The sequence below is a fragment of the Triticum dicoccoides genome, chromosome 3A (assembly GCF_002162155.2).
Source record: "Triticum dicoccoides isolate Atlit2015 ecotype Zavitan chromosome 3A, WEW_v2.0, whole genome shotgun sequence".
NCBI classification, from domain to species: Eukaryota; Viridiplantae; Streptophyta; class Magnoliopsida; order Poales; family Poaceae; genus Triticum; species Triticum dicoccoides.
The window spans coordinates 632,607,555-632,623,928 of NC_041384.1; the positions used below are offsets into that span (position 1 = coordinate 632,607,555).

General features: G+C 43.6%; 1 protein-coding gene across 2 annotated transcripts; it reads right to left on the reverse strand.

Annotated features, from left to right (window-relative positions):
* Positions 1-972: 972 nt before the first annotated feature.
* LOC119269753 (5'-3' exoribonuclease 3-like) lies at positions 973-9,362 on the reverse strand. 2 transcript variants are annotated; one of them, XM_037551668.1, is made up of 23 exons: positions 9,159-9,362; positions 8,467-8,569; positions 8,177-8,253; positions 7,860-8,051; positions 7,587-7,706; positions 7,426-7,488; positions 7,057-7,203; positions 6,790-6,954; positions 6,442-6,519; positions 6,238-6,324; positions 5,242-5,502; positions 5,057-5,152; positions 4,115-4,210; positions 3,841-3,911; positions 3,572-3,700; positions 3,412-3,488; positions 3,275-3,315; positions 3,126-3,200; positions 2,865-3,022; positions 2,517-2,621; positions 2,359-2,434; positions 2,154-2,257; positions 973-2,072 (listed from the first exon to the last, which is right to left on the reverse strand). In XM_037551668.1, the coding sequence occupies exons 1-23, from the start codon at positions 9,360-9,362 to the stop codon at positions 1,433-1,435; spliced, it is 3,165 nt and encodes a 1,054-aa protein (XP_037407565.1). In that variant the 3' UTR covers positions 973-1,432. The 2 variants fall into 2 exon arrangements, with proteins under 2 accessions (XP_037407565.1, XP_037407566.1); XM_037551669.1 differs by lacking the exon at positions 8,467-8,569 and having other exon boundaries at positions 9,159-9,275.
* Between the last annotated feature and the right edge of the window lie 7,012 nt (positions 9,363-16,374).

Here is a 16,374-nt window from a genome sequence, read left to right on the forward strand (position 1 = left end):
CATGATGAATTAATCATTTTTTTAAGCCCTGAAACTTAGAATTATTCATGTATTGATTTTAGTAATGTTTTTTCATATATTTGGGAGGTTTTCCATATGCAGATTCTTTACTTTGCGGGGATTCATATGCAGATTCAGAAGTTATGCTGATGAAAACAATGCATTCGCTTTTGTGGAAATTTGTGTGGGTGCAGATCCATGTTAATGGCGAGTAATTATTCTGGTGATGGATCAACGAATTTGTGAGTACTCTTTTTTACTTGCCTAATATTCAGAGATTTTAGAAAATCAATGTAATGTGTTTATAAGCTCTGATTAGTCCTTGATCCTAAGAAATTAGTGACAGTTTCTGGTAAATCTTGTCACGAATTTGTTACACTGCTAAATGCATTGCTCCCTGTTGATACAAAACATGTATCATTGAGAGCATTCAGAGATTGAATTTTCCTGCGATCCAAAGCTGAAGTGGGAATTCAGATTGTTAAAAACACATTGCTAATCTCACCAGTAATATGTTGTTATGTGATGTGAAGATTTGTTTTCTTTGTGTGCACTAGTGTTGTTAACTCTGCATTTCGTGAGAACTAATGCTAAATCCCCGGTGTTTACATATCCTAATCACCAGCTAAAACTCAGTTTTGAATTCAGGTGGAGGTAGAACTATGCAACTGTATAGTGAAGTGCGAAAACTGTGTCAAGATTGTATAACTGGATTAAAAAGGTTGCACTAATTTCACCAAAATTATATGCAACGACTTTTCTCCTCACTTCCCTTGATGCAAGATCCAAGCCGCCACAAAGGCGCACGCACACTCCACGGATGTTGTTACTCAGAGCCATTGGGAGAATCTCCCGTCTAGAGTGGAAGTTCTGGAGTAAACCAACGGGACAAACAGCATGTTCGTGGTAATAACATGCCAATAGCAACCACTATAGCCAATCTATGAACAGAAAAATGGGATTTCTTACGCATATATCTAATTATCCGTCATCAAAATTGAATGAATCCAGATACATACATCATCTTTACAATACAAAAACTTGTTAACATCCTCCCAACAGCAGATAACTTGTATATCACGCCCAAAATGAAATAACAGAAATCAGCCACCAACATCTGGTGGTCTGAAAATAAATGCTAGTGTACAACACGCCCCTTACAATCTTTGCTGCTGCTTCTGCTGCTGTCTTGGAGCATTGGAGATCACCAGAATTTGCAAATTGGATGTGTCTACTCCAGTATCTGGTGATATGGCAATAATTTATAGTATACAACACTTCCCCCTAGGTAATTTTTATACCACGATCAAGAAGCTTGAAGATCACCAGACTTTGCAAATGCTGTGTCTATTCCTATGCCTGATTTAAGTCAAGGTAAGTTCTAGTAAGGAGTGACAGCAAAGCCAGGGCTAGAACCAAAGAGGAGGCGAGCCTAGTAGCGGCCCTGACCTGGTGGTCTCCTGTTTGAAGTCCTATCTAAGTTGCTGTAGCGGTTCTGTGACTGCTGCGGTCGTGAATTAGGTCTAGCAGCAGGCGCCCCACCTCCAGAATAGGAACTATGAGGTGGTTGCTGCTGCCACTGTTGGGCTCCTGCATATGGTGCAGGCTGGTAGACCCCAGCAGCATAGCCCCCAGCATACGAGGGGGGTTGCCCATATCGTCCAAAACCCGATGACGGAGGAGCAGTATGTGATGAATATGCGTTGCTACTATTCTGATGGTATCCAGATGGATGCCGGCCTGCTCCTCTTGAATCACTGTGGCTGTCTCTCGCATATGGTTGTTGCCTTCCGCGATTATCTCTTGTATACTGATGACCTGATGGCTGCGCATAGGCTGGTGCCTGACCATTGGGTAGATTATCACTAGGAACATGCCAACCAGAACGTCCAGCAGGCTGCTCCATCCTTGGTGGCATTCCGTTTGGATAATGCTGCATACCATTCATTATAGTTTGATATGGCCTAGCCGGGGGGTATTGTCCGCCACCGCGAACATTCAAGCTGTTTGCAACTAGTCGGTGTGCAGCCTCCCCTAGTTGGCGGCCCTGTATCGATCCTGCAGGGTTTTGTCTGAACCATTTCAAAACTAGGTTAGGATTTGCAATGTTGAAGCAAGTATTGACTAAATAGGGCAAAAAGCTCATACACTACCTGCTGCTGTTATCACAATGCTTCCTGTTATTGTCATAAGGCCTCCTGCCATTGTCTTCATGCCACAGCACAGGCGGTGGTTTCAGGTCACCAGCTTCAACAATCTTAAGAGGAGATTAAACAACATACGCTTGTTAACAGTGAACACTTCCCAAGTGGAATGATATACCTATGTCAATGTTACACGAAAATAACAGTTATGTACCTTCTTGGGTATGATAACACCAGGAGGTGGACGTGCTATGTGCTTATGAGGGTCTGGAAGCTTGTAAATTGAGCATCTAGGGAAGGCGAATGTCATAATCTTTATTAATTCAAGTGCCACTAGATCATATCAATAATACAGGGGGGAAATGAGCTTACATCACTTGATTGTCCATAATATCCTCCAGTCCATCCACAGGAGATCTAAAGACAGGCGGACTTGGATCCCCACCACAAAGTGAGATGTAACCATTCATTCCTCCACTGCACAAAATAAACAAGAGCAGCTAAGTGATGTTATAGTTATAGCAGCTCATATAAGAGACGCTTATTTGTTATACTATAAGATGGCAGTCTACTCATGTTCACTTTTGCCCACAGGCCCCAGCAAAAAGCACATTGAGTACAACTAAGTAAGAAGGCCAATCAGTTGACATGGAACACTCCACTTGAACAACAAAATATACTATCTGCAGTCAATCAAGAATCCTGGTAGGGTTAGCTAACCTAGCTTCGGGATTGAGTTCCTCTTTAATTTCATTTCGCTCGTTATCAGGCAGATGTCCGAATTTGCTGCTGAGAGAGTAGATATAAGGCGAAATTGGGTGTGCGCCATTCACAAAAAGCATATTGTACATTGTACTGTTTCGCCTTGCTTCTTCAGGCTACACAAGACGAGGAAAATATGGAAAATCTTTTTAAGTTAAAACAAGATCTTCTATTACATATATGCCATAAAACAATATAAAAGATGCCACACTTTCATACCGTCAAAGTATGCTCGACTTTTTTAATCTCAGACAGCAACCTAGCTTCATCAATGAAGGGCAGCTTAGCTATCCCCTGTAAAGTACAAATTTTAGTTAAATATGGAAGGTGTATGGTATATATAAGTATACTTACTAAGATAAATGTACCTGCCAAGAAAACCTCTTTCCATTCATATCTACTTCAAAATCTGCAGCATACACAGGTTAAAACGGATTAGAATAGGCTTATGGTTGTAGGAGAATCTGATACTATTCATGATTATATATTAGCAAATTAAGCATACCAATCGGATAAAAGTCAATTATTGGCGAACTAGGATCGGTCATCAATTGCCGATACTGTACAGGGAGTGCATGTGAGCTGAAATGTAATGAAACAACCTATCAAATAATCCACCACAGCAAGGTACTAGGATCGAAGAAAGGAAATATTAGCATATTCACCTCGCCGCTGGGAAAACTCCCATAAGCTGATCGAAAGGTTTGAATGGTGACCCAAGTTCAAAAGTTATATTAAGCTGGCCTAAACCTTTTAAATCCGAAGCAAAAGGGGCATAGTGATAAGGGTAAAACCTACATATAGCAAGAAGAAATTAGAATGAAACGGATATTAGTGGGATGGGTAGAGGAACAATTAAAACCTATCAGCAATTGTGCAACAAACAAAACAGTGTAACGTCTTATATTTGGCCAACTAAAACATGCTAAATTACCATTGCCATGAGCAGACACCTTCATAATAGTAGTGCATTACCCAACACAAACCTTCAGTATATTTGAGAACCTGAAGGAGCATAGAGCACATCATATAAGAAGATAATACAGAATTAGGGGAAATGTATTTTTCAAAAAATGATCAAGTGACATTTTCTATCATGAATAAAGTAATAATGGCAACAGGGTATTGTGTCACTAATGAATCATGAATGCAGTATATATTTTTAAATCATGAATGCAGTATATTAAAGGCACTTCCACGATACTTACAACATCTCTACGTATTTCTTCAATTTGCTCAGGTGTTCTTGCCCCAAACTTGTCTTCATAATACCTTTCTCTCCATCCTGGTTCTCCAAGCTTTATCTGAATATTATTAACAAATAATGTTATCACCTGAGTTTTTAACCATTAAAAATATATAAATAGTCTCAGAAGGTCCACAAAATAGGAGTGTACTTTCAATTCCCAAAGCCCAAACATCTTCAATAACTTAGTGTTGTGTGCAAGCATAGTAAAAGTTCAGAAGACAGGGGATGGGACCCCCACAGCAGGGATCCTAAATACATAAGTGTGCTTTTCATTCAACCTATACTCTCAAATATCTTCAATAATGTAGTGTCACATGAAGCACAAAATAGGAGTGTACTTTCAATTCCCAAAGCCCAAACATCCTCAATAACTTAGTGTTGTGTGCAAGCATAGTAAAAGTTCAGAAGACAAGGGATGGGACCCCCACAGCAGGGATCCTAAATACATAAGAGTGCTTTTCATTCAACCTATACTCTCAAATATCTTCAATAATGTAGTGTCACATGAAGCGGATAGTAAAAGGTCTGAAGAAAAGGGACCTAGTAAAGGGCATTCACTCTGTTTAATCCACCTGGAGGACTTAATCCCTGAGATGCTCAGAGGCTTGTACAGAAACCTACTAATAGTTTCATTGTTTTAAAGGGAAGACATGCCTTGCCCCTAAAGTAAATAATATGTTAACTTATATAATCACACCCTACTAGGAATGTAATTTAAACCTATCTTATCACTAAGATCTCTAAGTAAAGGAATCTTAACATTGGCTACATATAGTGGCCGGTGTTCTCAACAATGTCATGACAATATGCATAGCATTGTTGAACTTGAACTTAGAACTGCAATGAACTGATAAAAGCAGCAGAAGATTTCTGCACAGATAACCAAAGATACAAGAAATACCTTGTCCTCCTCGGGATTTTCAGAATTAAAAAGATCTGATTTATCACGAAGTGCAACTTTAAGCATTGACTTCAGGTCTTCTTTGTTTTCACGTGCCTGTAGAAGTTGCAGCAAGATTCAGATGAAACCATAAAAATATCTTCAAACAAATATAACACCTTCTCAACCAAGATCAAGTTAAGTACCTGTGCTTCAACGCTAATTTCAGCTTCAACAACAGCAGCAGAAAGGCTGGAATCTGAAGATGATACACGTGCTTTCTTAGCTTGACTGCCCTTTTCCGTGCTACGTCCATTATGTTCATATGGTGAAGCCACAGCCCCAGAGGCAAGGCGAGATCCTTGGAAACGTGCAACAGGTACAATAAGATCACCCCTTACATGGGGATCCAGATCATCACCTCGCTTTGCTTGGGCTTTATCACGTTTTATTCTTTCAGCTTGACGCTACAAAGGACAGCAACGTTGAAAATGTAAACTGTAAGTGAAAGCACCCACTACTAGTTGCTAACTTAATAACGGCTGAGCATCAAATGTACAAGTAGGTCTGGAACATTTGCAGTCAAGAGTCGTTTACTTATATTGTCGAGCTCCAAGAGATTTAGTACATGTCAGATTTGCCTGGTCAGGCAGAAAACATCAACGACTCAGGCACATGCCAGGCACCCTTTTTTTTTCAGCCACGGACCCAGGGTAGCAACCAAACTGACCCTTACAGAGTACACAACTCGAGAAATGGCTACGAATGGGGGAGGCATGTTTTGCCTGACCTTTGTGAATGTGTTATGCCAAATGCAAATTTCATGATAACATATCAAATTCCAAGCACAAATATGGATAGAAGACCATTGCAGACCCCTATATTTTCTTATTCTGTAAAATTTCATGACCCATAATATTCACTGTGCATGCAAAGCATCTAACAAAAATTCCAGCTTACATAACAAAAATACAGTTAACTACAAAAGCAGACACATCAAGCTATATGGAGCCAAGATACAGAAATGGTTAACTATTGTGAACAAGTAACACAATTATAAGATAGATTAGTTGCCACTTGACAACATGAGAAAGCATTCTATATCCATAGAGAAGAAATGTCATATAGGATATTGCTCATAACAAAAATACAGTTGAAGCTAAGTAATTGAGAAGCAAAATCAAGATAGACGCCATCTCTACCTGGTGCAAACGAGCTCTTTTCTGAAATATTTTATCCTCGTATGAACCAACTGCTTGAATGAAGTGTTCGACTCTATTCAGATCAGGCTACAACAATGAAGATAAAATGTGTTACTGCTGAAATACCCATGAGGATCATTTCAAATAAAATAAATTTCTAAGATACCACTTGGATAATATGATGTATGAATGAAATTTGAATACCGTGCAAGCGTCAGTTAAATAGCCACCCATATTAGGAAATTCCTTCTTGTATACAGCCATTAACAAATTAATAGCTCCCTGCAGACAGATATGGAAGTTAAAATCATGTGACAATAATCTAAGAAAGTGAACTACAAACAGAAAACGAAACCTGTCTAACTTTCAAAGAAAAAACAGAGCTCCACTTTAGTACTCCCTCTGTAAACTAATATAAGAGTGTTTAGATCACTATTTTAGTATTCTAAACGCTCTTATATTAGTTTACGGAGGGAGTAACTGGTAACACTACATAACTTGATAGCTGCTAGCTGCAAAGTAACCTTTTGAACTATAAAATAGAAAACAAACCTCACGAATCTCTAGTGTCGGCATGTGTGGAAGAAAATCATTGCCAACAAAAAAGCACATGAAGATGAAATCATCAATGATGCGTTCAATATCAGTCTCGAAAGCTGGATTTGGCATTCGGAACTCGTATTCTAGGTACTCTCGCAGGGTCCATATATTCAAGAACTGTGAAGGCACAAAAGTGGAGCAGCACAAATGAAAGTAAGTCCGTTGGTAAGTCCACTGAATAGCATCACATCACAAGTTGCAATAGAATGATCTCATTACCTGGTAAGGTTTCTTTGGTACTATTTCATCACCCTTCTCATCAAACTCCCCAGCTTTCCGTTTTGCCTTTCCTTCACACTTTGCTGCTAGATGTCCAACTTGACCACACAAGAAGCATTTGTCCTGCTGTCCAGGTGTGAAAACCACCTGCAAACACAAAGTGTATGCAAATAAGCTTTCATGGCAAAACATCGAAGAAAATGTTCAAGGAAAAGGCAGTGCTCTGAACGAAAGAACTTGATTTTTTTAAGTAGAGTAGCAACATAGACAACAGGAAAATACAAAAGAAATGTAACATTTTTTCTTAGCACAAGGCTGTGGCATGTATATATGGCAGAAAGCGTAAATTCTGTATTCTGAGAAGAGAACCTCTCTCAGTATGGAGAAGTGCACTTCGTGTGTTGCTAGAGCTAACATGATTAGATCTGCATCCTGCACTCGTGAGATTAAATTTATACATTAGCAAGACAAACAGATAAAATATTGTCCAACAAGAAATAGAGCATTAAGCATACAGGAACAGAACTTACCAGGCCGTACAGGCAATGTCGGGTATTTGGGTTAAATCCATCAAGGTTCCTATTGCCACGAATATAGGACATGATTTTATGTTCCCCTTCACCAGGAACATTGGCATCAGAAAGAATAACCTTCAAAAGATTGTAATCAGGATACATATTATTTCTACATACATTCAAATACCAATCCATGGTGTTATTGAACCATAAGGAAATATGACCAAACATATTTAACAAATATAAATCCCAACACTAAATGTCAAATTAGCAAAATAATATGCTTACTTTAATTTGTTTCCATCCAGGATCATAATTCAATCTGCGGTGGATGTAGTACTGCAAAGCAACTGATAGAACAGCCATAAACTCTGTGCCGGGAGTAATAACATTAGAATCACATGTTTGTGATTGCAGTTTTGGAGGAAGCTTTCTTCCTTCCCTCTCAAACTCTTCACGCAGTTTTTCTTCCTCTTCAGCCTGGACATAGGACAACAGTAACCAGTGAGTGCAATCATAAATGGTTGTGGATGTCCACAAATAACAATAGATACAACTGTACGATTATACTGAATATAAGAAGATAATTCCACTAGAATACTGACCGCATCAGCAGCATCTTTTGCAGCTCTGAATCGTCTAGAGCGCTGCTGGTTCATCTTAGCACGAGGAGCCACACCATCTGTAAGCCGTTGTAGGACAATACAAAATGGAGAAAATGTGTTTAATGTAAGTAGAGACAATAGTAAGTTGTTCAAAGGGAAGCTTAACATGTTTTGCCATTGTTCAGGGAAGAGGAAGAGTATGACTACATCAGTTTGAGCAACATTAGAACAGCCAAACAGAAAAGATCAGCGAGGGAATTCCCTCCATGACAAAGAGATGAAATGCGTACCAATGGCCATGTACATAAGCTTCCGAGGGCGAACCATGATAAAGAGCCTATCTATGTAATCAAACATGCACTGGAAAACCTCAGCGAATGTTGTCGGCGAGGGCTGTGGCAGTAGAAGAGAGAACCACGGTCAACGCAGAAGTTGGTATTGATAACATTGGGCAATAAGCAGACGTTGAATTGTCCGTGTTAGGGGGAAATAAAATGTTTAGTAGAAATTTTGATGATAAAGTAGCAGCGTGCAGTCTGCAAACTGCAGGGCCTCCTAATAACTACAATAAACTTGAATCTTCTTGGCAGATTCACTTGTCCAGGAAATTAATTTGCAATGTAGTTTGACAGAAAACAGAAGACTATGATTTAAGCATAGAACTGCAGCATCAAATTTGCATAGATGGACTACAGCAATCCTCCTGGCATCTCAGGACGGTTTGGGGGCAATTTAGGAGCTCCCTTTTAATTGCAACTATCATTCTACAGGTAACTTAATTCCCCTCGGCCCAACTGCATGGTTCCTCATACAACAATCAGCAAAGCACAAATCTATCACGTATCTACGCAGCCAGGCCATCCCACACCTAACCACGCGCGGTCTTCCTCGCTCGGAATCACCGAATCGAACAGCCCAATCAAAATCAAAATAACACATCTCGAGATTGAGGAGGGGGGCGGGGGGAATCGAGCGTACGTACCCTGTCCTCGGGGTGGAAGCAGGGGTGAATAATCCCGTTCATGTCGAGGTAGAGGTTGTCGAACTCGAGGCCGTTGGGGTTGGGCTTGGAGGTGTCGACGGGGACCTGGACGCCCTCGATCTCCACGGGCTCCTCCTCCACCACGTCCACCACCACCATCGGGTACTTCTCCGCGAGCCAGCGGTAGAACGCCGGGACACCCATGGCCGCCGGCGGCGGGAGGCAGGGCTGCTCGCTGGAACCCTAACCCTATAAACGGACGAGCGGACGGGTTCGGGGCGGAAAGAGGGGCAGAGGAGTGAGGCGCGAAACCCTAAAAAAGGAGGGAGATGGCACGAGGCGGGGGCGGTATATGCCGTTCCCGGCGTGGAAATATCTGAGGTGGGGACACGAGGAGAGGCGGTTTTGCGGTCTGGACCTTGCGAGGTTGGATGCTTTTGCTCGAGAGAAGGGGCCGGCGAGGGGGAGGGGGGCTCTTTTGCCGTTTGCGGGAAGGGCTTCTCTGGAGTTCTCCCACGCGTCAGCGTCAGAGGTTTGACTCCGGTGTCACCGGGCCGGGGCGGGCCGGCCATGTCAAATTGGGAAGGTAGTAAGTAAGCTGAGCCCGTTGCAGCCGAACCGGCCCAGGAAGGCCACATCTGGCTGGCTCCTGTATGACGCCTGCGGGCGTGACATTTTTAGTTATATGCTTTGAAGATTTTTTTTAGGGCCATAATATACGATTAGGCTGGTCGTAACGGGAGTATCATAAGTGGTATCATGCATGCCAATTAGACTTTTTAGATGATGTGGCACACAATTAAATGAGGAAAGAGAGGGTGTGGTATCATATCATGATACCGTATCATATTAAATGTTATACTACTTTGTGTCATGCATGGCTATTAATAAGACAACCTTAGATACCAACTTATGATACTATGCATTACAGAGGTGGTATCATATGCATGATACGAGTATATGATACTCTCCATTACAACCAGTCTTAACTTCTTCTAATTATATGATGAACATTTTTATAATACACCCTGAACATTTTTTTATATATAGTGTACTTTTGATATATACACTGAACTTTTTTATGTAAATGCATACTGAATAATTTTCTGAAATATGTTTTAAAATTTTAATATGTTTTTGAATGTTTAGCTCCATAAAAGACAACGACCTGTTTTTAAAAAAATACTAAAAACAAAGAGAAAAAAGGAAACCAACTTCAACGCCGAGTGGCATCCAGGAGCTATGCTTCTCCGGTAGTTAACCCCCTTCATTTTCGGTTTTGTTGTAGGTTTTCTTTCTCCTCTCCCCCCTAATGTTTGTACTCTAATCGGGCTCAAGTTGATGACAAATTATGCTCTTAATTTGTTGCGGTCATTGACACCCAAGTGCTCGAGACTGGTTCTGACTCGTTTAACAAATTTCCCTAGGTGTTTCTGGGATTTTCTGTTCCTGGATTATGAAACCTAAGATCCCAATGGTTGTTGGCAGGTTAGTTAAGTGGAATGTCATATTTTTATTTCATACCCAGTGTGTTCATAGATTTTGTCGAACAGAGGCAAAAGTTCTACCTCATTCATTAATTAAGAAAAAGAGAATTGTCTGGTCAATTAACGGAAGACCGAGCAAAAATTGTCACAAATTTGCCCACTCATGCGAACTACAGAGCCACAAGACCACCCAAAAAACACATCCAACACGGAACCACTACACCCCCCATACACTTGGGTCACAGCGGTACGAACAAACCCCAGCGGTCCACAAGAACTTGAGAATAATCTAATCTAACGATAGAGAAAATGGACACATCTGAGCCCACAGTTGTAGTTTATACAATTGTACCGTGGAAGTACTTGCATCTCCCCATTGATGTCGTCCTTTTTGCCATTGCTATATTTCTTTTGGCAGATGTTAGATTGAGGGTGAGTGCCATCCTTTTTGTGTTTATCCCTCGATGCATTCTTCCTCAAGAGACATTCAATCATTTTCTCGGATTTAGCATTACAGTTAAAGGTATTCGACAAGTTTGATGCCAAATAAGTCCCCGAGGTGAGGCATCGACACTCCAGGCACAACAACATCATCGCCCAAATGAACATCTCACCCACGTGAACCATATGCTCGATGGACTCAGGTGAGTGTGTGGCAGGACCGTCAAGACAAGTGCCATCCTCATTCGCAACCACCTTCGCCAGCATATTGGTCATCGGAACCTCATCAACCTCATACACCATCGACACGATGGACATAGGCGCCTCCACTTGCTCACATGACAAAGATGAATCATGACCCTCACACAAGGTTGCTGATGAGTCGACTTTCAAATGCCCCAATGACAGAAGTGAAGTAGGGCTCAAGCATAGCTCTTAGAGTTCGGGCATGATCTTTAGCACAGGAGCCACAAGCACGACATTGGTCTCTCCCTCAAAGCTAGACAACACAGGGGACATGGCAGACATCGACGATGAATTACTCCAACATGAGGGGAGAAGCAAACATATGGCTCTACCCCCTCGTATTCTGTAGAGACAACACCAGACACACTAGGATGATGCGGCGTCGGAGTAGTTTGCAACATAACCGACACAAGGGAGAGTCTACTCATAGTAGCTTCCGCTCACTCCAGAAAACTCCCCACCCGCGCCAACTAGGCTCGCAATACCTCAATCTGACCTGGTAGAGCGTACTGTAGCACTAGATCATGTGGGGTTTTCGAGCAAGTGGTACCAGAGAGGACTAATGCCCAAGACCCACAGTGAAGCACCTTAGAGGGGAGAGCAGACTTCTTCGGACCCTCACATGGACCTGGAGCCTGACGATGTGCGATGTTGAGGCAGGCTAGTGCTGACTATTACTCTATTTATCTATCGACAAGCGACCGCCGACTATTATTGTCTAGCTAATATTTGTACAGTTCCCACGGAGAAGAAAGGATTAATGAATGTTTAGCGACAAACACAAGGTTTAAAAACTCAGTTTAGGTGACGCTTGCAGGTGAGCAGTAATGCAAAAACTTCCCCATCCTTGATGATTATGTTGAGCCATCACATCATCAACACTACTTCTGCTACCTACCAAGAAACGTTATGGGAAATCGCACAATTAAGCTTTCAATGTACCTGCTATCTTTTCAATTACACGTTGTATATAAATTCACTTGACACTTGAATGCAAAAGAGGTCACAACACGATAGTAGAGTTGATAAGAGCAACTCCAATGGGGCGACCCAAACGGACGGCGCATTTGTCCGCTTTTTGTCCGTTCGGGTCGGCCGCCCGCCCGGCGGCCACCCAGTTTTGCACTTGGGACGGCAATGCGCCCAACGCGTCGACCCATTCCATGTCCGCATTCAACTTTTAAATTAAAAAAGGCCCGCGGCCGATCATGCCAGCGGCCATGTCTCATGTCGGCACCATGTGATACGTCTCCAATGTATCTATAATTTTTTATTGCTCCATGCTATATTATCTACTGTTTTGAATGTTTATGGGCTTTATTATACACTTTTATATCATTTTTGGGACTAACCTATTAACCCAGAGCCTAGTGCCAGTTTCTGCTTATTTACCCTGTTTTAGGGTTTCGAAGAAAAGGAAAATCAAACGGAGTCCAATTGACCTGAAACTTCACAGAACTCATTTTTGAAAGGAAAGAAGCCCAAAAGACTTGGAGTGCACGTCAGGGGATCTGCGAGGAGGTCATGAGGCAGGGGGCGCGCCCACCCCCCTGGGCGCGCCCTCCACCCTCGTGAGCCCCTCGTGGCCCCCCTGATGTACTTCTTCCGCCTATATATCTCCATATACCCTAAAAACATCGGGGGGCACAATAGATCGGGAGTTCCACCGCCAGAAGCCTCCGTAGCCACCGAAAGCCAATCTAGACCCGTTCCGACACCCTGCCGGAGGGGGGAATCCTTCTCCGGTGGCCATCTTCATCATCCCGGTGCTCTCCATGACGAGGAGGGAATAGTTCTCCCTCGGGGCTGAGGGTATGTACCAGTAGCTATGTGTTTGATCTCTCTCTCTCTCTCGTGTTCTTGAGGTGATACGATCTTGATGTATCGTGAGCTTTGCTATTATATTTGGATCCTATGATGTTTCTTCCCCCCTCTACTCTCTTGTAATGGATTGAGTTTCCCCTTTGAAGTTATATTATCGGATTGAGTCTTTAAAGATTTGAGAACACTTGATGTATGTCTTGTCGTGGATATCTGTGGTGACAATGGGATATCACGTGTGTGACGCCCCCAATTTGACCGTACACTAATCATACACGCAAACATGTACGATCAAGATCAGGGACTCACGAGAAGATATCACAACACAACTCTACAAATAAAAAAAGTCATACAAGCATCATATTACAAGCTAGAGGCCTCAGCGGAAGCAACAATATCTGAGTACAGACATAAGTTAAACAAGTTTGCCTTAAGAAGGCTAGCACAAACTGGGATACAGATCGAAAGAGGTGCAGGCCTCCTGCCTGGGATCCTCCTAAACTACTCTTGGTCGCCGTCAGCGGGCTGCACATAGTAGTAGGCACCTCTCGAGTAGTAGTAGTCGTCATCGACAGTGGCGTCTGGCTCCTGGGCTCCATCGTCTGGTCGCAACAATCGAGTATAGAAAGGGGGAAAGAGGGAGCAAAGCAACCGTGAGTACTCATCCAAAGTACTCGCAAGCAAGGAGCTACACTACATATGTATGCATTGGTATCAAATGGAATGAGGGTATCATATGTGGATTGAACTGCAGAATGCCGGAATAAGAGGGGGATAGCTAGTCGTTATCGAAGACTACGCTTCTGGCCACCTCCATCTTGTAGCAGAAGAAGAGAGTAGATGGTAAGTTCACCAAGTAACATCGCATAGCATAATCCTAACCGATGATCCTCCCTTCGTCGCCCTGTGAGAGAGCGATCGCCGGTTGTATCTGGCACTTGGAAGGGTGTGTTTTTATTAAGTATCCGGTTCTAGTTGTCATAAGGTCAAGGTACAACTCCGGGTCGTCCTTTTACCGAGGGACACGGCTATTCGAATAGATCAACTTCCCTGCAGGGGTGCACCACATTTCCCAACACGCTCAATCCCATTTGGCCGGACACACTTTTCTGGGTCATGCCCGGCCTCGGAAGATCAACACGTCACAGCCCTACCTAGGCACAATAGAGAGGTCAGCACACCGGTCTAAATCCTATGGCGCAGGGGTCTGGGTCCATCGCCCTTTACACACCTGCACGTTGTGAACGCGGCCGGAGAGCAGACCTAGCAAGCTCCATTACAAAGGAAGTTGCATTATGCGGTCCAACCCGGCGCGCGCCGCTCAGTCGCTGACGTCACGAAGGCTTCGGCTGATACCACGACGTCGAGTGCCCATAACTGTCCCCGCGTAGATGGTTAGTGCGTATAGGCCAGTAGCCAGACTCAGATCAAATACCAAGATCTCGTTAAGCGTGTTATTTTGAAATAACCACGGACGCCGATCAGGGCCAGGCCCACCTCTCTCCTAGGTGGTCTCAACCTGCCCTGTCGCTCCGCCACAAGTAACCGTTGGGGGCCTTAGGAAACTCAGGCCCACCTCTACCAGGATGGAGCCACCTGACCCTTCAGCCCCCAACATCGGAATCACTCGCGGGTACTCCTACGAGCCGACCCGACTTTAGTCACCACCTGTATAGCATGTATATATGTATAAGTATATACCCGTGACCACTTCCCGAGTGATCACGGCCCGATAGTATAGCATGGCAGACGGACAAGAATGTAGGGCCACTGATGATAAACTAGCATCCTGTACTAAGCATTTAGGATTGCAGGTAAGGTATCAACAGTTGTAGCAACAATGACAGGGTATGCATCAGAATAGGATTAACGGAAAGCAGTAACATGCTACACTACTCTAATGCAAGCAGTAGAGAGAAGAATAGGCGATATCTGGTGATCAGGGGGGGCTTGCCTGGTTACTCTGGCAAGAAAGAGGGGTCGTCTTCGATGTAGTCGAACACACAGACATCGACAGCGGTCTCGGAGTCTACCGGAAAGGAGTAACGGAGGGGGAACACAATGAATAACAGAGCAATCAAATGTAACACAAAGCAAGACGCGTCAATACATTGGGCTAGGGGTGGCCTAACGTAGGGATAGGCGATACCGGCGTAGGGGGGGGACATCCGGGAAAGTATTCCCGGTGTTTCGCGTTTTCCGGCAGATGAACCGGAGGGGAAAGTTGCGTGTTCGCTATGCTAGGGTTGTGTGACGGACGAACGGACTGCGTATCCGGATTCGTCTCGTCGTTCTGAGCAACTTTTATGTACAAAGTATTTTCATCCGAGTTACGGTTATTTTCCCATGAATTTCCAAGTTTTAGCTATTCTCGAGATTTACTGAAATTTGGCTAAGTCTGAGAATCCCTTAGTTTTGAACATCATGTAGCTCTTTTCCAAAGTCTATAGCTAGTGTTCTTCTCATCCTATGTAGTAGTGTCTTATATCAATCTTGATCAATTTTATGTGATCTACAAGATGGTAACCATTGCATCACTGTTAGAGTTCATTTGCTTAATTAAAATTTTGCTTGAAAAATGCCACTTCTTGTTAATTCCAGAAACAGTTAAAATATACGAACATAGGATTTTGTGATTTTCACAGGATTTAATACATGCTTTATTTGAATTTGGTCCATTGGGGTAACTTGGAGCTTGTCGAGTGTACTACCGGCCATATAATTCTTATCCACAATAGAAGTCATTTTGATGTTGTTTTACTATAGTACAGAGGGCTAGTCAGTGTAAACGTACCAAAGCTAGCTACTGCTTGCTACAGTAACTGAACATTTACTGTAGCAAAGGAGCAGCAGTATTCAGCGGTGGGTGGCTGCGGTGCAGCGCGCGCGGGGCCAAGGACTCCGGCGGACGGCGGGGCGAGCAACGCGGGAGGGCTGCGGGGCGCGACGAGGCAGCGAACGGGACCGCCGGCCCGTACAGGGGGTGGCCGGAGCAGCAGCTACGGCGGCGACGAGCTGAGCGGCGGCCGGCGCTCGGGCAGAAGCAGGCGCGGCGGCAGCGGGTGGATGGGCGCGTGTGGCCGCGTGCCAGGTTGAGGCCAGGCGAGCAGGGCATGGCCTCGGGCGGCTGCAGGCGTGCGCGGGCTTGGAGCTCCGGGCGCTGACACGGGAGGTCATGGAAAACGCGTGCGGAGCAGGGTTAGGCGTGCAGATTGCCGCGT

Coding starts and splice junctions, on each gene's coding strand:
- LOC119269753 (XM_037551668.1), bottom strand. CDS start 9,362: ATGGGTGTCCCGGCGTTCTACCGCTGGCTCGCGGAGAAGTACCCGATG. Junction 7,204..7,425: donor ACTTCTCCATACTGAGAGAG/GTTCTCTTCTCA, acceptor TTGTGTTTGCAG/GTGGTTTTCACACCTGGACA. Junction 3,489..3,571: donor GGAGTTTTCCCAGCGGCGAG/GTGAATATGCTA, acceptor ATTACATTTCAG/CTCACATGCACTCCCTGTAC.